Raw genomic sequence first — 25237 nt, 5'->3', positions numbered from 1 at the left:
GAGATCAGCATCTTTTCTGATAGAAAAGTAAATTTAGTTGGTACTTTTAGGTTATGTCTATATTGAATTGTCTAAGTTGTTTGATTAAGCTTCACAAAAGACTAAAAAAAAAAATAGAGAAAAAAGTGGTCATTTTTACGCAAAACCATTTTTTGAAACAATCGATTTTATTTTTTTGGTTTAACTCAAAAATTAATAACCGTAGACACCCTTGAATTTTTCACCAAATATATTAATAAATACGCATGCACCTACGCGCAGTGTCGTAGCTAGGAATTTTGTATGGAGGGGGGTTATAGCCCCCTTAGCCCTCCAGGCTACGCCACTGCCTACGCGTCCTACACAATGTTCGGAAACATTGTTCGGTGGTGCCGTGGTGGCCGCGGGGGTTGTGATCAATTATTTACAGATCGCTAATTTTTTTTTTAACTTGTGTGTAACATAATTAATATGTGTAAACGCCTCTATAGTTAGGATATACTTAATTGCGTTCATCCCGCAAATGAGTAAATTACTATATGTACATTGTGTAATTGGTATGAAGTTCATGTTCTGGACCATTCCACTTTGAAAAATCAAACGAATAGTTGAAGGAAAAATATGTATACATAATAAGGCATATTATAATAGGTATTAGGTATTATATACAGTCATACAGATAAGGCGAATTACCATTTACCATATTATTTTTATTTACATGCATATTGCTTCTACCAGTAGTTACGGGTAAACGTCGTGTGCCCGTGTAGAACATTAAATCGATTTATCTCTACATGACTAGCTACGGACAGGTACGTCGAATGAACCCGTTTAACTCAACTAAATATATGTATCGGGTGATTCAATAACGCAAGACACTCATTATTTTGTAAACTTTAAACGTTTTCAAAAATATTTTTGTTACCCACATAATTTCAGTTTGTTAATATGTAGAGAAGCAAAGCGGGCATTCCCCCCCAAGCACAGTTTTAGGTAATGGTTAAATATATTTTGGAGCGTGAAATCGAATTTTGAACGAGTAATAATTTATGAGTCATAATTCGAAACTATAAATAGTTAAACTACTTGTCCAAAATTTAATTTTTTTTAAACCGAAATATTCTAAATATTATTCAGCTTCGAAATATGAAATTAAAAACGTGTTGTGTTGCCATTCTAAAGGGTTATAATTTATAAACAACTTTAAAAATAATAATGATCCGTTTTTCCAAAAATTTGTTTAGTAACAACTTAAAACGATGTAAAAGAAATATTTTCAAAAACGTGTGTGTTTTCTGAAATATTGAGTGTTATACGTTAAATGGATCACCCCGTATAAACGTACATTCAACGTTCATTTTTTTTATTCCCCACATTATTGAAACTCATTAGTGTTTTCTCTGGCGGCCGCAGCATTGTAATTATTATAAATTATTACAGCACTACAGTCACTCAAGTCACTTGGATGGCGTTCTGTTCGTATAATTTTGTTGGAAATAAACAATGGAATTATTATATAATTTATTTTACACAATCGTATCGTTTCAATTTACTTTTATAATATGATAACGACGGTCGATGTCGGTGCATTTTTATTTATGGCTTGGAACTATGTGCACTTTAAAACATCAAAATGCCTACACGACTACATGCATCGTTTAATTGTAGACCTATTAAAAAGGAATCTAAAAAAACCGGCACTCAGCGTATACAATTGTATAAATACAACTGTATATCGGCTCTATTTATAAGGGTGCTAAGACTGCTAGAGGAAAGAGCAAGCCACCACAATATCAAAAATCGATTTTAACCTCTCAATATTAAAAAGCCGAGTGTCTTTGGGCAAACGGTAACAAGTAAAGTAAAATAGAAAATAAATAAACAATTAACATAGTATAGTCAGTAAAACAAAGAACGAAGCAGTGGGTATTCCGATCGTTTTTTGATATTACACATTCACACGTAACACGCGTGTAAATTCATATTAATTATTATTATTAGGAATACCAGAATGGTGAACTGGTAGGTACCTACATAAAAAATAATATCATGATTTATAGATTTGAATAATTCTACGATAAAAACAAATAAAATTTACCTTATAATACGCATTTGTAATTTCAAATTTGAGGTTGGCATCAGGTGCAAACCGCAGTCAAAATATTATACTTGGAAGATGAAACTATTTTCACCCTTTGAGAATTCTCCCTTATACTAATGCAGTAATGCACTACCCTAAATACGACCATGTGGTTATTAATAGTACTTATGCATAAGTCATGAAATATGCTAATGCATAAGTGATGATTTGCGTTAATTTTACACATTTCTTCATAATCAAAACCTCTGTGGCTCTAAATCTATACAGCTACACGCCTACACTATTAGATATATATTCTAAATACCTATACATAAGTTTTAACCACACTTAAAATCCTATAATTGAATGCAATTTCGTCTTCAGCTATAATAAGCATTTATAGTGATGGTGCAATCGCGTATCCATTATGTCTTCGCGTGGAGCAAAAATTGGAGGCGACTGGGCGAGAGCTGTTATTATTTTGTGTTGGCGATTTTAACAATATTTTATGACATTCAAGCCATTTTTTTAAATTAACGACAAATATAGCGTAAGACGTAACTGGTCAGTAGATATCTATATATAAATTCCACAGTAGCCATACACTGTGCAGTATGTATTTCGATGTAAAAGTTTGACAGTGTTCACGTATAGAGTCAACTTGGAATAATAAATCTATAGAAGATTAAATTTAAGTTTAACGATTAGAAAATAAAAATATTTATCAGTGTTAAAGGATATTGGCGCGTCTTTCTCTCTGACAACATAATAACATATAATAATATTACCTATGTAAATAACGAATTTACGTTCAGCAGAACCAATCTTGTGTCATTATAATGAATTGACCTATTATTAAACATTATCTAAGTCGAAAACATAATCTGTGCTCGTACGTTGGCTTTTTAGGATATTTCAATTGTCTGCAATATACGAGCATTTTTAAATTGGTATGTTTAATACTTTACACAGGTACCTACTTATAACTTGCATATAGTTGCATACAAATTGAAGTATCGTAAAAAAAGCCAACGTACAAACATAAATATTGTTGTTGACATTAAAATATTGATAATAGTTCAATCCATAATATTAAAATTTAAACCAATACCTATAACACAGTAACACACGACTGATTGGGCATCCTGAAAGCAAATAGTATGCTATAGTGCAAGTGGTTCAGTCTGAGTCGGTCAGAGTAAGAAAAGAAAAAAGCGCACCGACATCCCTTAAAGAATAATTAAGATATGTGAAGAAAATGTACCGATTACTGTAGACAGTGAATCGAGCCATGAGTGTTATTTTTTCTGTGACCTACCTTTTTTGAAAAATGTAGCGGAACGGCCAATAGCATTTGTTTCGGTATCGAGCTGTCGAGCACACGAGTAAAATAAATTGTAAAAACTGAAATTCGCTGACATCGATAACTTTAGGCCGACGATAATTTAAATGATACAATATTGTTACGACTATAATAATTATTATGCAATCTTCACTGAATAATCGCCAGTCTTTTATGATTGATTTTCACCGATGCCCACGCCAACACAGGCCATGACTATGTAGACAATATAGTGAATGCTTATTGGGTATTTGGGACTTAGGTAGTTTGGTATTGTACTTGGGTACTTGCAGTTATTATTATTGTAGGCGAACAATGTATTTTCAATATAATTTACGTTAACGTATTATAACACAGTAAATTGCCATTTGGTGTCGATAAAATAAAATAAATAAATAATACGACGGGTACACAATATAATTAATTTACTATTTAGTTAGGACGTGTGTACTTGGACATTGCCCCGTTTGTATATTACATTTATCTGCGGTTAGTTATTACAATACCGTATTTTGTATTTTTATTATTAATCCCAAGGTGACCCCAAACAAGTCGTCGTCACTGAATATTGTACATAGTATATATAGTCGAATCGAAAAGCCCTCAACGAGCCTTTGTTTGGAGGGGTTTTTTTTATCGTAACAATAATTATTATGCAGACGGATTATTTAATTGATATTTTATTTTTTTTTTATCCGCTTCAAACGGACGTCGGTCACTGGTATACCGTGTCGTACCACAGCTAAATCCATACCCTGGATTATGATATTCATAAATTATTATTTTGTACACATCACGATATCACATATTTGAATATTTCATTCACCAAACATATTTCCAGCTAAAATTTCAACATATAACGATAATAATATTATGTATTTTTTTAAGCTCGTTACAGACAATTTAAAATATTTACTAAGGTATCATTGTGGTTAGAAAAATGCCTATAGCTATATTATAATATTTTTGAGTTTTTATTATTTGCGCAATATCGATGTAAAGTTGTTATATGATTCTAAAATGATGAACGAACACAATAACCTTTGAAGGTACAATCAAATGAAATTACGTTCATTAGAATAGGAATAGTTTCATCATTTAATTAATTTGTGCATAGTGATTATGAAAATTTGTTTTAACTAATAAGTCAAAATTCTTAGGTAACACAGCCACGACACAGGTTGTCAATCATTTTTAATAAATAATTACAGCAAACACATAATATTTTTGTTTAAAAAAAGTTTATTATAAAATATGATTTGTAAAAAATAAAACTTTATAATTGAATACAATGATTACAAATGTTTTAACTTATTGGACAACTGTTGAGATTCAAAAACTCCCCGTAAGCAATATTAATGTATACAAAACCATACATAAGTCTACAATTAGGATTATTATTATGTTTTTATATTCAACTTGATCAAATAAATATATTATACAAAAAATTTAAGCATGTAATATAATACTGTAGGTATGTAAAGTCTTAAAATTATAATACCATTGTGTAAACGTTACTTTACAGTCACCCAAAAGTCATACAACAACCTATAATTATACTTGATCACAATATGGACGGAATTGTTAGTATGTATAGTACTGTAGTATTAAACTACTCTATTCAAGTTAAGAACCGTAATAATCTGCCGCCATGTAGGTGATATTACACAACAGGCTTACAGACAGTTGCTCTGTGGAGCCGTGGAGGTAACAAATGGTTGTTAACCATAGCTGTCTTCAACGATTATAGTACTTAGCTGAATAAAGAATATAAAATAAAAATTATACTTAAACTCTATAAATTTTTTAAAAAACACTTATTTTATAATAATTTTCTATTTTTAACATTTCAAAAAGTATTTAAATCTATCTATGAACTTAAGTATCCAGAAATTATACATACCTACTATATAATAACCAATAAGTTAAAAAAAAAAAATAAAAAAATAATGGTTCAATTAAAGAAAATGTTGTTGAAAACAATTAAAATTTTAAAACTTATTCCAGTTTGTTTACTTAAAAATAGTGAACACTTTTAATTCCATATAAATATTTTTTCATCACGCTATACCTATTTAAATAATATTAATAGAGTTAATTTGTTTAGATATACTGAATTGTTGAGTGCATTATACATTAATACATATAAAATAATAATATATTTTATCAATTTTGCTATTGATCAGTTGTCAGTGAATAAAATTTGTTTACTAATAATAGGTAGTAATAAAACTACTAACGGAGTAAAAAGAAATAAAATTGATAATTATTAACTAACCTAAAATGATTGACTTAATGTTATCAAAGTTAAATTTATTTGTTATAAAGTGATTGCACAACATAAAAGACATTCTGTGATAAGATTAAGTTTTATAAACTGTCAAAATTAAGTAAAACTAACCCATATTTATTGAGTGGCTGTAGGGGTTTAAGAATTAAAATTGAATTAAGCGTAAGATACTTGTTCTATGTATTCGTCGTTGTAATTATTGTAGTCGTTGGATTCCCTGTGCACTGAACAGAATCGCTCCCCATATCTCACAATAGCAATGATTACAAACAATACAAACATGGCCAACAACAATAACAACGGTGAAAATAAGTGAATCATTGTGTCGTTTAAATGTCACTCTCTTTCTTGTGGAGCTCGACGAATTCTTGAGGCACCCCCGAGTCGTAAACTGGTTTTGGTTTCGAAAAGTTTGTTTCTAACTCCTTTAGATCAAGCGGAGCTTGTTTTGCGGGCGTTTTGATCCAAATCGGTAGTATGTAGCGATTACCTATGTGTAAGCAAATAAATATTATTTAAAATACAAAAAATACAATATGAACCCAACGACTGAGTATCTACTCACCTGTTTCGCTATTTCTCCAGTAATGTCTGTGCTTGGAAAAGCAACAGAGAAACAAATTGACAACGAGCAGTGCAAATGCAAACACCGTGCACACACCGAGAGTCACGTAGAAAGTTTGATAGTTGCTCGGCTCGTGGTGATCGTAATAAGGGTTTGTCATAAACTCTGTCTTGTCGTCTAGAACCACTGACATTCTGCGAGGAAAAGGAAACTTTTTCAACCAATCGAAAAACAAATATGAGTGACAAACGAACGACGAACTCACCTGTTTTAATAATTGTTGACCCTCTGGTTTCCGATTTGAGGCATGTGTGATCGTTAAAGTTGAACTAATAATTCATGTAATTATGTAAAATAGACAATATAGTAAACAAAAGTCAAAACAGTAACTCACTGGATAAGTGGACAGATAATAATAATAATAAATAATAATAATGAGTAATGACGCCCTGGACTGGAATTCTCGGTACACCCATGATAACAACGATTTTCCGTTTACTCCATGATGGCATGATATCACTAAACTATTGTTCTATGATATCACCGAACCGCCTGCGTTATCGGGCTATACCAGGGATTTAGCAGTGACACCAATACGAAATAAGTCACGTCAGTGATGCCATGCTAGCGGCACTCGTCGCTACGCTCCTCGGCGCCGTCGCTCCGCTCCGCTAATCGAAAATATCCCCCGACTTGCTGTGCAACACCACATCAAGTTGGTCACATGGTAACCACAGAGTAACCGCCGCATAACCACTCATACCATATTTGGACAAGTGCTTATCACTCAATTTTAATAATGCTGATAAAATTGGCTGTTATCAGGCGGGGACCCAACTGCCCGATGCCCTGCGTTATCTATGATAATAATATGGTAAATATTATTGTTAATATTATGTTTGTTATCATAAAATATAAATTGTAATTCGTTGAAAATGAAAAAACGACTGTTGTAATTTGTAATGTTTAAAATTTAAATCACGTTTTCTATTCTGAAACTTTTCACTTAAACTTTAAAGATATTGGTTTTCAACTTGTAGTTGCAACTTACACAATGAGCGTTTTGTACAGCGATGACGATGGTTTCTTCATATCGCATCAAATGTTTATTTCAAAGTTATACGATACTATTTTGAGCAAAACCCAAAACGGTGTATATTTGTACGAACATTTCTTTCATATAAACAATCCATTTGTCAGGGACAAACATCAAGTAGAAACTAGTGCTGAAACTAATATCGTGAAACGTAAGAGAAAGCGGCCACCATTTGAGGTATTTAATGTTTATTCAATGCGAGTAAATTAAATCTAGGTACTAAAGTAGGTACCACTTATTATATTTAAAGAATTTGAAGGAACTTTTCGTATTTATCACACTAACATTATACCTTATCAAATTTTTCAATCTAACAATTTTTAGGAAGATGAAATAAGTAAAAAAATCAGAACATTTATATCAAATTTAAAAAGTCGCACAGACATATTTACCATAGCGCCAAAGATTTTGGATAATAATATTTGTGCTAGACATGCGTCTATAAAGTTCTATGAAAACACTAGTGCGCTGAAAACATTTTATGGGCAAAATCCAAATCCAAACTTACATACAGCTAATGGCTATGTATTCCCTCCGAAATGTCAATTTTATTGTGACAATGTTTTCAACATGAAAAACCTAGGAGATGAAAAATATGACATGATTTTGTTAGACCCACCATGGACAAATAAATATATAAAAAGAAAGAAGAAAATTAAACGAGATGAAGGGTACTGAATTAATTTAAATTAACTACACATTAATTAATTAATTATATTAATTAATATTATTTTATTAGGTATACAATGATGGATGATCAGGATTTGGCCCAATTACCTATAAATCAGTTCCTAACTTCAAACGGTTTGGTCTGCGTGTGGTGTACAAATTCTCAAAATCATATAGACTCATTAAAGTCTGTATTATTTCCAATATGGAATGTAAAATATGTGGCCTGTTGGTACTGGATAAAGGTATTACATTTTGTCATTTTGATAACTCAGTAAAAATAATTTTATACAAAAAAAAGTGAACATAGATCCACCTCGTTTTAGTCCTAGAAAGTTCATACATATAATAATTATTGATACTTAGTTGAAATCAATAACAAATTATATTTATAAATTTTAATGTATATACTTTAGGTAACAGAATATGGAGAATTTGTTTGTAATTTTGCACCAGGAACTGGCAAACAGCCATACGAACGTATATTATTTGGAAGGAAAATAGACTGTGATACTAAAATAAATAATCCTGAAGAAAATAAGTTCATCGCAAGTATTCCAAGTTCAGTGCATTCACATAAGCCTCCTCTATCTGGTAAGCACTTTAATTGATAATTTCTTTTTTTCATTTTGTCACTAAATGCTAATAAGTAATAAATTATCATGTTTATTCATAAATAACCAATAAAATGTTAGTTAACCACTAAGAGTAATTAATAATGTCCTATAACTATCAAAGGAATTATAGCCAATTTTTTAATGAGTATACCCTTAAATGGGCCTAACCCTTTTTTAACGGTTTTTCTTCTCATACCCCCTTCTTAATATATTATTATAATCATTTATTTTCATTACGCTTATTAGTTATTACATTAATAAATTACCCATCAATTAAGTTTCATACAGTCATATTTCCAAAAATATATTATACATTCAATGGCATTTAGAAAAATATAATTTATTTTATTAGGTTTAAGGCTTTGACAACTGAGGTCATTAGCCTGTTAGGTTGGTAGGGTTGGTACAGTTGGTTAGAAACACGTGTATGAGTTGCTTGCAAGGTTCTTGCGCACTAAGAACCGGATGATCTTACCCATCTGAGAACTAGTGGCAGCGGCCGTTGCTTATTCTCAATCACATCGCTCGATTGATTTCGTTCACAGCGCCGCGCCGAGCTACGAACAATATAATATGTTTTAATATTTGTATTAAATTAGCCATATAACTTACTAAAAATAAATTAACCACAGTAATTATTATCCATCTTAAAATCTAATAGGATACTACTATTTATTTATTTTTGAACTGTCACATGAAGGAGGACTCCAATAGCTTTATTTCCCCTCCTAATTGTATTCTTAAGACTAACAATGTCTAACTTTATTTTATACTTTGATAATTATTTTATAAACTTAATGATTTTATTTTTATTTTAGAGATATTAATTCCTTATCTGCCTCCAAGACCAAAATGCTTAGAACTATTTGCAAGGTATCTATTACCTAACTGGACTAGTTATGGACTTGAAGCTTTAAAATTTCAACATAAATTTTTGTATGAAAATTCAGATTTAGAAAACTGCAATCACAAATCCAACATAAAATGTAATGAAAATATTATGTAAGTTTTCCATAAAAAAAAACGATTTTACACCACTGACATAATAATATGTATTTGTATATTACAATATTACCTATCGTAAAGAAAGCTTTCAGAAACATCAAAATGTATTAATAATTCTTTAAATTTAGTTGAATAGCACAACCCAATGGAGCCATGCAAGTTGACTACAGTTTACTAAAATAAAAGTTAAATAGTTATAAAAATACGATGCAAAACTCATGTTACAATTGTGTTGTAAAATTAATGATAAAAAAAAAAACAAATAAATATTGATTTTTTTCTATACATTTATTTGTTTTAATAATAAACAATAATTTGTACAATTAAAAATTGAACAAGTTAATCAAATACAAATACTATTACTATATTATATTGTTTTATATAATAAAATAATTGAACAAGTACAACAAATTAAAAATTAGTAATTTTTAGTTTTTTACTAGAAAGATTTATGATTTATATTTTTAGTGGACTAATAAAAACGATGAGCAAAAACACTTATAATCTCATGTAGTGTACACAAATTTAATCAAAGGCATGTTTCCTTTATCATAATACCATTGTGGCTGTGCTAGAACAATGCCAGAACACGTTTTGACCATCTATCAACGGTGTGACTTTTTTAAAATGTCTTTAAATGTTTAGCAAATATTCATTCGTAAGAGTTCAATGTGTTTCTTTATCCCGTACATCTAACATGACCTTTGATGTTATGCATACAATATAATAAAGTACATACTAAGTTATAATCGTATTATACGGTTTACTATCCTTAATTTGCTAATAAACTTCCTTGACTTAATTTTTTTCTTTTTTCCAATGTGATTTTAAATTAATTCAACTTCATAAATAATATTTTTTGATTTACCACACATACAGTCTTTTTTTGATCGAATTCATAAAAATTATAGTTGCTAACTATAATCATTTACATCAAATTATTGTGATTTTTTCTTGACTGTTTTGAGCGGAGTGACGATTAATGGTAGTACATATATGCCCAATGCAGCTAATATGTGCAGATAAAACATGAGATGCCTGTAAAAAAAAATTATTTATCTATTATAATATAAAATACTAAGTAATTTACAAGTATTTCATTTGAAACATAATGAATTGAAAATAAACAAATAGAATAAATTAAATATAATCTTCTGCAATAAAAATTAATAACACTAAAATACATTAGTAATTTGTAAATAATAGCATGTGCATATATATACATATATAATTCTTACCAAAAGACGCGCAATGCAGGCATAAGCTCCAAGAGTATGAAGGAAAATGTCATGTATGACAAACAAAGTCTAGTCAAAAAACATGTTACAAAATCGTAAGCAAGTTTTGCAGGTTTGGGTTGCTGGAACCTGTGCCATAAACATCTCCTAACCTATAATACAAAACAATTAACATTAAACACAACATGTTTATTTGGCAGTTAATATTATCACTTTGTTTTAGTATAATTACCATTCTTGCACTGTTCGTAAATAATGATCCAGTAAGGAAGGTCACATAATAACCTGGGTAGAAACCATGCCAAAATGCAGATAAGGTGTATGTCATAACTGTGTTATATTTAGGAGATGCCCTTTCGTACATAACATAACGAAGCCACAGATTTGTGCCTTTGTTCCAAGCATCAATTGTAGCTCTGAAGTTAACACCAAACTAAACAAAATGTTGACAGATTTTAAAAAATATTATAAAAATCAATAATAAGAGGATCATTTTATGTATGATCAGAAGTATTTAAAATTTAGATTTGAATACTCGTGCATACTTCAACTCCTAAAATATCGATATTATCGAGTAGATTCCATTCTTGATCGCCCTTCTCATTGTAACCAGAAAATCCAAAACCAGAAGCATTGCAAACTGCATCAGCTAGGGTCCAAGCAAAATAATACTTGAAACGAGTTAATGATGTAATGACTATAATGAACCAAATTTTTGAGTAAAATGGAGATTTGGTTAAAAATGTTTCATCTGAAAAAACCAAATATAATGTAATTATTCTTTACAAGATTCTGAAACTTTAAGACAAGAACTACATATAATTTATTAACTTAATATTAAAACTAGTGTTAGGAAGTTATTGCATTTGTTGAATTTTTTTCTGTCAGTTAATTTTATTGTTAAGCTACAAATCTGTTTTATGCTTTTAAGAATTTATTCATGAATTTTTTAATGCAATTTTGAACATTTTTTTTTTTGTAAGTTTAACGATGCATATTATGAATTTAAAAAATAGAATAAAAAAAAACATAAATGTTACATTGTATTAAACATGTATTTTTATGAACAACAATAAAAAAATATTTAGTTGCAAGTGCTTTTCATTTGAATTGTAATAAAAAAAAATTTAGAGCAATTGTGTAGGTCTCTTTATAGCAATATCTCAATCAATTGTATACATTCTTCGGTGCAATAACTTCCAAACCTTAATCATCACAAATCAGTCTAAGTAAAAAGTAGAGAATATACATTAAATATTGAAAAATATAAATAGTTACAAACCTATCAATGTAGAAGCTGGGTACATTGGTACAATGAAGTAAATTACAAGAGCACATATGAAAGTAATTAATACTTTTTTCAATACAGGCTTTAAAGGAGATGGAGGTGATTTAGCCTAAACAAAATAAGTTTATAAAATAAAAATACAAATAAGTATAAAAAATATAGATACTTACCTCTTTTGGTAATTTTTTTGGAAAATTGGTACCATCTAAATAGGCAATATAATCTTCAAAAAAAGCATTGGGTCCAGCTAAAATTGTTTGAAATGTTAATAAGTAGCTTATGTATTGAATGAGTGTTGGCGCCTTTCTATAAGAAAACAATTTATATTAAATAACTAAACATATTAGAAAAAAAATGAAATACAAAATATTTTACCTAATCTTATAACGTTGTTGAATATCTGTTAATTGTTTCTTGTCAGCCATGAGGCCATCGTGTAAGCCACATGCTAATGCTGATAATTTTTGTACCATTACCATTACTGGACCTGAATAATCAATATAATTTATTTATTTTGAAATAAAAAAATAATAATAATAAGATACATTAAAACCAGTGTAATTAAAGTATTTCTCTTATATACCTACAATTTTTAATTTTTTTTCGTTAATATTTTATCAGCCTATAGTAGGACTTAATTGGCAGTTGGTTTACTTAATAAAGTTTTATAAGAATTTCTGTTTTATAAAAATATTATTCTTTAGATAATTAAATGATTAAATAGGTATTTTAGATATAAAAGACAAATAAATATCATTAGAATCAAATGTTGTATATATTTATAAAAATACTAACTGATCCTGTGCACTTTGTCGTCAGTTAAATGTACTAACTCTATATGATTCAAACTTAGTTCAGTTCATTATTTTATATTCGGTGTATGGTGTTCAAAACATAAAAATTTTCATTAATCTTGAATCTCAAAATACTTGTTCAAGCATCACTCTATAAAATTTGAATTTTGGAAGATGCTTTCTTAGTGCACACTTATATGGTGGTACGAAGGTGCCATGAAAATTACAAGCCCCAAGCTATCATTATTTAGGCTCTATGTTGATCAGTCAGTGAGTCAGTCAGGACATGTTTGATTATATTATATTATAGCCATCCCGATCGGCGTTGCCCATGAGACACGCTTGTGATAATGCAAGAAATATATTTTCAAGTAGGCAAACCATCTGTGGTGGATTGCAAACCCCTCGAGGGTCATACATAATTACAAATATTTTACTAACACATTGTTTATGGTCTGCATGAGTAGGTTCCCGGGATGACAGTTGAAAATGTGCGTTAGGACTTAGGAATACCATTTTTATTAAGTATGGTTTTGATCAAATATAATATAGGTACAAGTCTAAAATTATATTCTATCATAACCAACAGCAATCTTACAATAAACAAAAATATATTATTATTCAGATTATTTTCTTGCTGGACAGATGGCTCCACTATGTATTTTTGACATCCAGATTTCCTACTTTTCCTAGAATTTTCTTTCATATAAACCTGTCCTGACAATTATGAACACAACAGAAAAAAATCAGCCAAATCGGTAAATGCGTTCCTAAGTGATGCCATGACAAAGGATTAGAGTCTATTTTTATATATATATATATATCTAGTAGTAGTATAATTCTAGTGAATTTTAACTAATAATGTATGAACAATTAAAATTACTAATTATTTTGCCACATGTCTTAAACAAAGTAAAGAATAACATGAAAATTAAATAACAATTTTAAGTTTGCAATATTTTTATTATATAATTTACCTGTAATATCCAATGTATAAGATCCATACTCATAAACTTGACGATAAATATGTAATAGTGATAAGTACAAACAACATATAAGTAAAACGGCTCTAAAAGAAATAAGAATTAAGCATGTCTTAAAACTAACACAAAACATACATAATAATATTATGTTATAATTACTTATGTATCGTATTTGGACTCAATGTTTGTAAAGTAACATAACATATTGTTGGTAGAATAATAAGATGTAACATTTGACTGCAAAAATAAAAACAAAGATTTAGAATCTATCATTTAATATTAAATTTTAAAACTTATATTATATAAATTATAACTAGGTACTACAAAAATAAAAATTAATATAATTTAGATTATTTTCAGATTTTGAGCGAAGCGATGAATGTATTAATTTTACAATGATGTTTGTCATCACTTTTGAGGGCAGTAAAACCACTTTGATTTTCTTCAACAGTATCTTGTTCGATAGGAAAGTGGATCTAGTTGGAGCATTCGAGAGGTCAATACTTAAAGTAATTCTTAAAAGCGCCAGGAAAAACAAAACAAAAATTAAGGAAACAGGGAATTTTTACCCAAAATTGGTTTTTGACAAATCGATTTTTGTTTTAGGCGTAATTCTAAAACAAATGACTGTAGATACATGAAATTTACACTGAATTTCCACTGAAACCTAAAACTCCTACAGTATTATCTATAAAAAACTGCGGATCAGGTAAAACATATAATATAATATTTTATATTGATTGCAGTTATTACATTATATGTGATTTTTTACATAAAATTAAATTGTACGGTGTATTTGATCTAATTCTCGAATACACGATCTCGAGAGCCCTCCGAACACCTGGAGGAAGGTAATAGCGTAATTTTACTATTTTAATATAACTCGACAGGCGCCGTTTTTATATTTATCTTACTTCTGAGTAATTACAACCTTATTATGCTTATTTTATCAATTCCTATAGTTGATAAATTTTTCAAAATATTTTAACTCATTTTGAGCTGTTTAAGGACATTTTTTTATAAGCATTTAAAGTTTGATTTTTGACAACATTTTTACCAAAGTGGAAATTTACAAATTATTTTGTAGTTAAAAATTTATAAAATGTTCAGCTTTTAAACCTAAGGTTTAAACATTTAAAACAAGGTTCCACATAAATAGGTTAATAAATTACTTTATTCACAATAATATCATCAAATATACTTAGAAATATCATAGGCCAGGTTCAGTCAGACCATCTTCGCTCAGAATCATTTTTCTTATACAATGATATTATATCATTGAATTCAAATTTAAAACCTTTACAGTGACCCACTCATAACCTACTGTACAGCAGAGCAACACACACTTGCCCATCTTTTTTTTTTTTTAAGTACTAAACTTTTTATGTTTATATCTTTGTTTTAATAATTTATGATGTAATATTTATTATTTTACAAATATTTGATATAATTATAGGGTGCAACATAGAACTAACTACCAACTACTTGGACAGTCATCTTATTTTAGTTTAATACAGAATGTTTAAATATATAATAGCCAATATGTACAAAATAAAACGTATATCATTTAGACAAACAAGAAATTAATAGAAGTTAAACTAGCATAATATACTTGAATTTGTATATTACTAATTTTATCAACTGAAATTGGTGGAAAATTAAATAATTATTAGAACATTTTTCAAATCAACACTCTAAAAAAATTAATATAAATGGGTAGCAGATTTGTTAATATGAGTTAATAAAAGAATATTAAGAAATTATAATTAAAAGTTAGACATTTATAAAATTCTAGTATAAATTCTAAGCAATAAAAAATATTACTGTGATAAAAATAAAATATTGGATCAACAATTAACACCTGTTAAAAACTATACCAAGGGCTATCTCTGTCTTTCAATCAAATAAATTAGCAACTTTACATTTAGAAAAACCAATGTCGTGTTGAAAGCTTTAATATTAGAGTAGTAAATTGACCTGATATTAAACTTATTAATTAAGAACGTTATCTGTGTTTGTATGTAGGTTTGTACGATATTTTAATTTTTCAGTATATTGTTAGTATACAAACTATTGAGATTTAAAAATGCTCATATTCATTTAAAGATTAAAATATCATAAAATACAAATGCAGATAATGTTGTTACCTTTAAATTAATTAATAAGTCAATCTACTCTAATATTAAAGATACATTATTACATTAAATTTAATCTGCTGAATACAATATACTTAACATATAACATGTTTGTAAGACTTTGTATCACCTGAAGGGCTGAACGTATAACATCCAATTATGTTTAAATACTATTTCAAATAGATAAAAGAAATAACATTACAGTTTTATTGACTAATTGTTTTATTATATTATGTTAAATTTTAATATAATATAGATTGTATGCAATGTACGCATTATATATATTAATTTTATTATAAAAAAGTATATTACTATCCAAAACAGATGTAAGCCATGGACAATCCAATTGTAAGTCCAAATATTTCTCGAAGAAATACATATTGTCGATTTTTTGGTGGCAAAAATGTATACATTAATGGCGCTATACATAATGCAGTAAGTTGACAAATTACAAAATTCACCTGCAAATAAAATTTCACTTGATTAAATAATAATATTAAGTAAAAAATATGTAAGACATAAATATGCTGGACCAACATAACTAAATAAATAAGTGGCCGAAATTTTATTTTTAGATTCTGAGATCTTGGAGCGATGAATGTATTGATTTTACAATGATGTATGAGTTTTTTTTAATATGGTTTGAGATTAATACAAGGTTCTTTATAAGTTTTTCTTACTTCCATAAAAATATAAAGCCTATTTTTTTTTTATAGACTTGATCTCGTAATTCAAAATCATTAATTTGATGTAAGGACACTGTTTTCTATCTCCAACCCAGGTGCAACATAGCAAATTTGCGTTCAGATTCGCGTTCAAACTTGTGCTATTAGATTTAATATTAGAGTGAATTGAATTAATTAATAATTAATAACTATTATCAAACTTTAAGTTAAGTACATTATTTGTGTCTGTACGTTGGATTTTTTTACGATATTTAAATTTTTCTGCGATAAACATTTTTTTATAGTAATATTTAACATGCTCTTAACTTAAATAAAAAATTAAATATCATAAAAATTCAAAGTACAAACACAGATTATTTTTTAACTTTTAGTTTCATAATACATTCGCTCTAATATATTAAAGTTAACAACACAAGATTACGTAATTATAATTATTAGTTATGATGGACGCTAGTTTTCTATGTTGCGGTAGTTCAGAGAAAGAAAACAAAAAGTGCACGCTGCACTGACATACCTGATGCCCGATATACCTATACCTACTTTTAAATTCACAATCCAGCTTTGAGAAAATATTGAATTCAGATTCAAGGTATATTTTAATCGAGAAATAAAAATATTTCCAAATAAATCGAATAAAGTCAAAAATATCAATAAATTGGGGCGTTATTTGTCCCTGTCAAAAAAAAAGTACACGGGCATTTCACATGGACAATTATTAAAATAATTTCAGTTAAGTTTAGTCCCCCGGTATTAAATCATTAAATTTAAATTGCTATTTTTTTTAATTTAAACTTTCTATTATTTTTATAAAACGTAAAACGTAAAATGTAATAAGTAATAGTCGAGTAATAAGTGTAATAATAAGTAATTTATATTAATAAAATATTATAAAACATCTTACCTACAATATAATCTTCATCAGTCAAATTTCATTTTTAAATAATATACTTTGGCTAAATAATGTCTTACAATAGTTAAACTAATGTTAAACCGTGGAATTCGGCCGGTAAAATCAGTGGGTTAAGGGGACGTTACAGTGACATTTGTAATCTCCGTCTTACAAGTGCGTAATACATAGCAAATTTTACGCTCAGCAGAACACGTTGATCTCTGTTAGTTTAAAAATTAGAGCGAATTGACCTCTTATAAAATGTAAAGGTAAGATTATTATATAGAAAATGAGATAGGCTTTTTATTATATTTTAATTTTAAAGAGAGTCATGAGTATTTTAAAATTGTAAACTGTTTGTACATCTTAAAATATAATAAAAAGCCTATGTCATTTTCTATATAATAATCTTACCTTTAAATTGCATAAGAGGTCAATTCGCACTAATTTTTAAACTAACGGAGATAAACGTGTTCTGCTGAGCGTAAAATTTGCTATGTTACGCACTTGTAAGACGGAGACAACAAATGTCACTGTAACAGCCCTTTAGGTAACCGAGGTTAAAAACTATGATTGTAAAACAGACCCTTATAACTCCCATAGGCCAAATGTCATCTTAAGAGGATGCCACACCCGTAAATATTAAGTTGTCTCCGTCTTACAAACGTACAAAATGGCAAAATTTACGTTCACAATAATACATTTTACTCAGTAATTCTTAGAGTTAAAGTGAAATTACCTCTTATAAAATTTAAAGATAAGATTATTATCTAGGGCATTTCATAGGCTTTAAGCTTTTCAGTATATTTTAATTTTAAAGCCTATAAGATACCCTAGATAATAATCTTACCTTTAATTGTTTTATGAGGTTATTTCAATCTAATTTTAGAAATTACAGAGTAAAATGTATTATTCAGTTATTGTAAATGATGAATATTGAACGTACAATTTGCCATGTTCTACATTTGTAAGACGTAGGCAACACATGCGGGTGTTAACACATGTGTGGCGTCCTCTAATAATTGAAACGGGACGAAACGTACGTGGGCTGGTTTTTTTGACAGGGACGAACGTCCGTTTACCATAAAACATTATCTACAAATCATCAACTACTAGTCGAGTGTAGTAGTTCAAGCAACAAACTATTAAAACAATTATCACAGGTTATAATATCAAACATTATCACAGTGGAGAGTTTAATAATAATAAATAACGTCTACAATTCTATTATTGGTGACAACTTTCGGAAATATTTTACAACATGGATCTGGTCATGCGTCTGGTTTCCTCCCAATGCTTTTTATTCTCCACTCCGCGGAAATTATTCAGTAAATTTCGAAGATCCATAGTTATTTAAATTAATAGTAAATACCTACTGAATAATAATTATGAAATTGTGAACAGCTGCGATAGTCGCGGCATCGGGCTGGTTTCGAAATAACAGAATTGAGACTCACGGTGTTCGGGATAACGGATAAGTACCCATCAAAAAATATCGAAAAAAAAAACAATAAATATTAACAGTTATTTTGTTCCAATGTAATTATTCCCAATTATTAACAAAAATTTAAGATTTTCATATTCACAACCTATTCATTACATACAGAAAGTAACAAATAGTTCAAATTTTCAAAGTTACAAATTGAAGCATTAAGTATAAACTAAAAGGTAATGCCACAAAAAAAAACACACCATTTCAAAACCAATACATGATACAGCTTTTTGCTCACAATCTAAAAATAAAAACAAACTTCATTGTAACATCAATACATTCCTCCGTTCAGAATATAAAAAAATACAAAGAATGCAAGTTAGTTGTACCTCTCTTAAATAAATGGGGCTCTCGCCAAACAAGTTTTAATTTTGATACATATTAATAAATCGAAACATATTAGAACAAAAAAAATATTGTTTTTGTGCATAGAATATTAAAGATCTAAAAATAATTATTTTCTAATAGGTACTATATAATTAGGTGTGCGTAAAATTTAGTAAAATAACAAAAAAATAAGTAGGTACGTACAAAAATCTTAATATAATATTTTTTATTATTTTTTTCGAAATAATTGAGAGTGCTAGAGAAATGGAGAATCAAGATTTCAAAAAGTTAGGAAAAATATAATGAAGACCAGTGGTGTTCAACCTGTGAGTCACAACCCAAATTCCTATGGATTGGGAGGAATACACTTTTAATAATTAAAATATATATGTATAAGTAGTAAGGATCATTTCATTTGAAGCAAAAACAATTGTTATGTTAGTTGTATTTGCTATTGTAACAATAATAATAGGTAATTACATGAATTAAATTTAAAATTGGTCCGTTTTTACATGTACAAAAAACAGTAGCTATTTATCAATCAGTTTAAAAAAAAAAATTATAAATAAAACGGGTTGCTGCTAAATTTAAAAAATAAAATATATTCACTAATATAATTGGTTCAGTTATCCAAACAAATATATGTTAATTTATTTATCCGAAGACTAGTTTACATAGCAAATAAAATGTCAATCATGAATATTAAAAAAAGTTTGCTAAAATACAAGTATGTATTATTGAATTTGACATTACTTAAATTTTAAACATTAATAATAATTTAAATATTACACAATGATAAGTTCATTAAAATAGAATCAAGTACATAGAAATACTACAAGTATCTAATCAAATTTTTTACACAATATGTAAATTAAAAATGAATTCTTTAATAGCATAGAAATACCATGTAACGCATATATTTACACATACAATACACTATCTTTTTTTAACACAATGTAATATGTCAACTTGTTATATTAAATATATTATTTATTAATTGAATCAGGTCACACAGCCAATTGTATGACTTATGTATTTAAGTTCTTAATATAATCTAATTTATGGTATTTAATAGTATTTAACTTCCGGTATTATGTATCGTTGTCAAAGAAAGAAAAATACTTTACTTGATTATTGTCAATAAATTTAAACGTATTTTATTTGACCGAGTGTTGATATGAAAATGTATTCATGGTCAATTAATATGATATAGTTATAATAGTTAATAATTGCACTGGTTTTTCTAAAAAATTTTTTTACAATGATAAGTTATAACTCATAAGTATGGTATAAAATAACAATTATTGATACCAGAATGCCTATACGCAATGGATTTTTTTTACCTAAGTATATACATATTATAAAATGTAGATTATAAGTGAGATAAAGATTCCTTTTTTGAGGTATGAATGAAGAAATTCCAAAGAAATCAAACAAATTCCATTATTTTTTAAAAGAATAGGAACGTAAATATTATAATTCTTTTGATCTCCTCGAAAATGTTTTAAAAAACATATGTGGGGAGAAAAATGTAGATTACATATCATGTTTTTAAACTATAAAAAAATAATAAACGAGACTACCAATTTTTTATTCACATATATGACATGGTGTTCTAATTAGTGATTATGAACCATGAGAAACGAGGAAAATAATGAGTTCCTATTTTATAGAAACGAGTTCCTTTTAATATTAAATGAATGAGGAACTGAACAAATTCCTATTTCTACTAAAGGAACGAGGAATTGAACGGATTCCTATATAAAAGGAATGTTAACAACACTGAGATAAAGAAACTATTCATAAAAGCAATTTTTTGGAAATGTTTGAGGAACCCTTCCATCTCCTCAACACACAACATTTTCATAAAATTGCTACTAACATGTTTTAAAAATATTTGTTGATGTACCTAGTAAAAGTGGTGCCTCTTTAGATTAGAATTTCAGTGTTTCTTATACAAATGAATAGGAATTAATCAAATAGTTAAGTAGATAAAAATTGTAGTAATAAACTACCAAACATTTTAATGACAAATTTGAGCTCCAGTGTAACATCTATGCACTGTTTTCAACATAATCTCAAACAATTCTTAATTAATTTTAGGTAAACAGAATTATGTCTATAACCGTTTTTAAAATGAGATTTATCAATGCCTTAAAATTTAAAATAATAATTTGTAAATTAATATACTAGACTCTGACTCTTCTGGCTTGTGCTTCATTTTCTAAATGCGTATTTTCACTATTTTTTAAATTTTTCTCTGTAAATATATGCTTTTTGATGAAATTTTAGATTCACATAATTTCAATATTTTTTTTAACCTTTTTTATGTTTATATGTGTGTTGTAAATACATCTATCAATTCTTTATTTTAAAATTGCCCACCACCCGTATATTTAATTTATCTGAAGCAGAATTATTTTCAAAAAATTTACAAAATATATGGATTAATATATAATATTATATTGAAGTATTAGTTTTTTTTTATTAGTAAACGATAAGTAGTAATCAGCCTATACCCTGAAAATGTTGGTCAGTGCTTAAGCACTTACAATAACTATAGACAGTTTGCAAAAAATAGTAGGTAGTAGATTCAATTTTAAATGAATTATTTATGGCATTTGTTACAATGTTAAAGACGAGGTTAAAGAGAATTCCAATCAATTACTAGAATTTGAAGAACAGTAGGTACAATAATGAGTGTTGGATTCTGAAGTTGTTTGCTTATTTTTAACAGTTTTTATCAATTGTATAACCACATAGTTACACTTTGGTTTCTTTGTTGAATTGTATAGAACCTATATGAAAACCAAATTATAAACTAAAAAAAAAGGAAGGATTAACTAGTATACATGTAGTAACCGTGCTTGATGTTAGATTATTAGTGAAATCTAGACTATTTTTGGGTAAACCAAACTTGCTCAAAATTGTTTTTCAAATCTTATTTTGGTGTTCAAATGCAGTGTTAACCAATATTATTTTTCAACAGTAAAATACATTTTTAATTCAATAGTGATTTATGAAAATATGGTTATTATAAATGGAACATCTTTCATGTTAAAAATTACATATACACTTTTTTTTTTAAATTTACATGTAATTATGAAGTAATAGTTATCAAGGTCTTATAAAATTATTATAGGTACTTGGTAAGTACTACTTAATAATAATACATTGGAATTAACTGTCATATATATTTTAATTTATATTAGGTCACTATCATAATTATTATATTTTTTATGTAGGTATAGCTTGCTATAATTATTGCCAATTATAAAATATTAATAAAAACACATGAGGTCTATCAAACTAAAAAAAAATATATGTAATCATAGAAACATATAAAGAGTAAAACTTTTAATATGAATCAGTATTAGGCATTACCTACCTCTTAAACATTTTGTTAAATTTAGTTAAATAAATATATTATGTACTATAGTTTTGAAAACAATACTTGGTTACCTATTTATTTTAGAAACTTAGGATGGAAATCTAATTATAAAGTACTTATTTTACAATAGTCAATAATGCCTAAATATTTAAATATTATGAACAAAATAAGTAGGTAATAATATTGTGTAAATTTTAGATTATTTGTATGGTTTTTAAATCTATACTAATATTATAAAGAGGAAAGATTTAATTTTTTATATTTATTAGCTTTTAGTTTATAACTATGATAGCTCAGAGGAAAGATTTGATTGTTTGTATTGAATAGGCTCCGAAACTACTGACCAATTTAAATTAAATTTGGTACATAGATAGTTTAGACACTGAGAAGAAACATAGGCTACTTTTTAATACTAAAAAAGGGCTGTAAGGGGCTGAAAGGGGCTATACTGGTTCAAATTGAAAAATTATTTTTTTGTTGGATAGTCCATTCATCGAGGAGGGTTATAGGCTATATAACATCACGCTACGATCAATTAATAGAAGTGCTCAAACAGGGATTTTGAGATTTACGATCGAAATATTTGTTTATAAATGGTTGCTATTGGTTAATCGGGCAGATCGAGTACAAGCATGCATCAAATCGAATTTTCACACATTGCCTACCAGGGTGGCTGAATTGCACTTACTGCAGTGAGTTACACCAAAAAGGAGTTGAACAATCACAATTTGTTTAAAAGTTGTCATTTTATATGGGCCACAAAATGCGCAGGATCAGCTATAGCCTATATTATATATAAATTAATGTTTGTGTGCAGATCTTTGGGAAGAGGATAGGCTAATTTAAAAAGGGTTAAATTTGGTTTTTTTATTCGTCGGAATTTAGTACGGTTAGGTTAGGATTATGTATTAATTGATTACATTAATCCACTGTATTATATCAAAATAAACTTGGTATAACTTTGATACTTTAGAGTTAAATCATACACTTACGTACAAACCGCACTGGGTCCGCGATCTAGCGCAGGTAGATTGCCTACCTGATAATATACTGCTGCGAATCAGAGTTTTTATTCCAGGCATCAGAACAGTTAAGATAAATTTTGAACACTGTACACTGAATATTAAATAACGAATTGAACAAAGTTTGAGTCATATAGAGTTGGTACATTTGACGGGCAACAAAGTGCACAGGATCAGCTAGTATGTTATAATCGGCAAAAATAAAAGTTAACACAAGACATTATACGAGAATTATAGGAGAGCTTGTAACATAATTAGAACTTGTTAAAGAAATGTTTTGAAACCTCAATCGAATTCTTCCTATCAATGGGTTTTTATTTTATTAACTCAAACTCTGTGTTAATATTCTGTTTGTTAAATCTGTTTATTATATATTTAGGTAATATAATTAACTTGCAAAAACTACCTACCCCTACATTAAAATGTTGAATCAAATCTCTAATAGGTATGACTTATTTGTACATATTTGAATAAATAAATAACGAACAAATAAGTGTAATGGTGAAATACATATTTTGTCATAAAGCTAGAAGTCATAATTTAATAATCTATTATATGACATAATATAGGTAGGACTTAATATACCTTAAGTGCGAAAACAATAGAAAATTAAAATTATATTTACCAAATCTACAGATAGTCCAACACAATCGGAGAGCGGTAAAAACATTTCACTCCCATGGTAATTCTGCATCTTCATTTTTGATTTAATATGTAAGCACACGCACTAATAAGAAGATTTATTATATGTTTTTTTGATTTTCTGTGCCAACAAGGAAGAAACTTGCGCGGTCACGATGACTTCATGTTCGTGTGAATTTTAATTAAAAAAAAACGATACGGCTAAAAAATAAAACAAAACAATATATAATATTATTCAGTTCGGTATACACCACGGCAACTATTGAATTTAACAACAATAATATTATTACTATTATATAGTTAATATTAATATTTAATAACGATAATAATTATTTACGAACGTTATTACCTCACAGAACTGCAAATATGCAGTTCGGGCAATTTATAGCATCGGCACAGGAGCGCATCAAGCAAACGTTAAGGAATTATGCAGAATACGACGAGGCCGGTCGCAAGACGTAACTACGTAAGTTGTAACACGAAAAAACACGATCAATTCGAGTGCAGTTACCGCAAAAAACGGACTAGTGGCACGAGTGCACGACCACGACGACGACGACGACGGTCGACGGTACGCCACGGAGGAATAATATTATCAAATATCAATATACCCAACGACCGTGGTTATCAGCGGTGTTTTTTTTGTGATAAGAGAGTTAAGGTCAACAAACTCGTGGTGACACCCCCCGCGCAATAATCCTTCAGAC

The 25237-nt window shown here is 28.3% G+C and overlaps 3 protein-coding genes across 5 annotated transcripts; 1 reads left to right on the top strand and 2 right to left on the bottom strand.

Moving 5' to 3' along the window:
• Positions 1–4623: 4623 nt before the first annotated feature.
• On the bottom strand, positions 4624–6715 carry LOC132945465 (uncharacterized). Of its 2 annotated transcripts, none has more exons than XM_061015214.1 (3): positions 6522–6715; positions 6257–6467; positions 4624–6181 (listed from the first exon to the last, which is right to left on the bottom strand). In XM_061015214.1, exons 2-3 carry the CDS (start codon positions 6447–6449, stop codon positions 6021–6023), a joined length of 354 nt encoding a protein of 117 aa, XP_060871197.1. In that variant the 5' UTR covers positions 6450–6467; positions 6522–6715; the 3' UTR covers positions 4624–6020. The 2 variants fall into 2 exon arrangements, with proteins under 2 accessions (XP_060871197.1, XP_060871196.1); XM_061015213.1 differs by having other exon boundaries at positions 6257–6450; positions 6522–6710.
• Positions 6716–7163: 448 nt separating this feature from the next.
• On the top strand, positions 7164–9898 carry LOC132944590 (N(6)-adenine-specific methyltransferase METTL4). The gene is made up of 6 exons (XM_061014027.1): positions 7164–7529; positions 7677–8023; positions 8092–8266; positions 8438–8615; positions 9457–9640; positions 9772–9898. The coding sequence occupies exons 1-6, from the start codon at positions 7311–7313 to the stop codon at positions 9773–9775; spliced, it is 1107 nt and encodes a 368-aa protein (XP_060870010.1). The 5' UTR covers positions 7164–7310; the 3' UTR covers positions 9776–9898.
• Positions 9899–9912: 14 nt separating this feature from the next.
• LOC132944589 (lysophospholipid acyltransferase 6-like) lies at positions 9913–25133 on the bottom strand. Of its 2 annotated transcripts, XM_061014023.1 has the most exons (12): positions 24880–25133; positions 24514–24731; positions 16394–16542; positions 14106–14183; positions 13941–14032; positions 12545–12656; positions 12340–12475; positions 12164–12278; positions 11427–11632; positions 11114–11314; positions 10882–11033; positions 9913–10681 (listed from the first exon to the last, which is right to left on the bottom strand). In XM_061014023.1, the coding sequence occupies exons 2-12, from the start codon at positions 24586–24588 to the stop codon at positions 10582–10584; spliced, it is 1416 nt and encodes a 471-aa protein (XP_060870006.1). In that variant the 5' UTR covers positions 24589–24731; positions 24880–25133; the 3' UTR covers positions 9913–10581. The 2 variants fall into 2 exon arrangements, with proteins under 2 accessions (XP_060870006.1, XP_060870009.1); XM_061014026.1 differs by lacking the exon at positions 16394–16542.
• Between the last annotated feature and the right edge of the window lie 104 nt (positions 25134–25237).

Source organism: Metopolophium dirhodum, chromosome 5 (genome assembly GCF_019925205.1).
Source record: "Metopolophium dirhodum isolate CAU chromosome 5, ASM1992520v1, whole genome shotgun sequence".
NCBI classification, from domain to species: Eukaryota; Metazoa; Arthropoda; class Insecta; order Hemiptera; family Aphididae; genus Metopolophium; species Metopolophium dirhodum.
This window is presented reverse-complemented; position numbering and strand designations above follow the sequence as displayed.

Coding starts and splice junctions, on each gene's coding strand:
- LOC132945465 (XM_061015214.1), bottom strand. CDS start 6,449: ATGTCAGTGGTTCTAGACGACAAGACAGAGTTTATGACAAACCCTTAT. Junction 6,182..6,256: donor CTGGAGAAATAGCGAAACAG/GTGAGTAGATAC, acceptor GCTTACACATAG/GTAATCGCTACATACTACCG.
- LOC132944590 (XM_061014027.1), top strand. CDS start 7,311: ATGAGCGTTTTGTACAGCGATGACGATGGTTTCTTCATATCGCATCAA. Junction 8,024..8,091: donor AAAATTAAACGAGATGAAGG/GTACTGAATTAA, acceptor TTATTTTATTAG/GTATACAATGATGGATGATC. Junction 8,267..8,437: donor CCTGTTGGTACTGGATAAAG/GTATTACATTTT, acceptor TATATACTTTAG/GTAACAGAATATGGAGAATT.
- LOC132944589 (XM_061014023.1), bottom strand. CDS start 24,588: ATGAAGATGCAGAATTACCATGGGAGTGAAATGTTTTTACCGCTCTCC. Junction 11,633..12,163: donor CCCAGCTTCTACATTGATAG/GTTTGTAACTAT, acceptor TGGTTTTTTCAG/ATGAAACATTTTTAACCAAA. Junction 10,682..10,881: donor CCTGCATTGCGCGTCTTTTG/GTAAGAATTATA, acceptor TTTTTTTTACAG/GCATCTCATGTTTTATCTGC.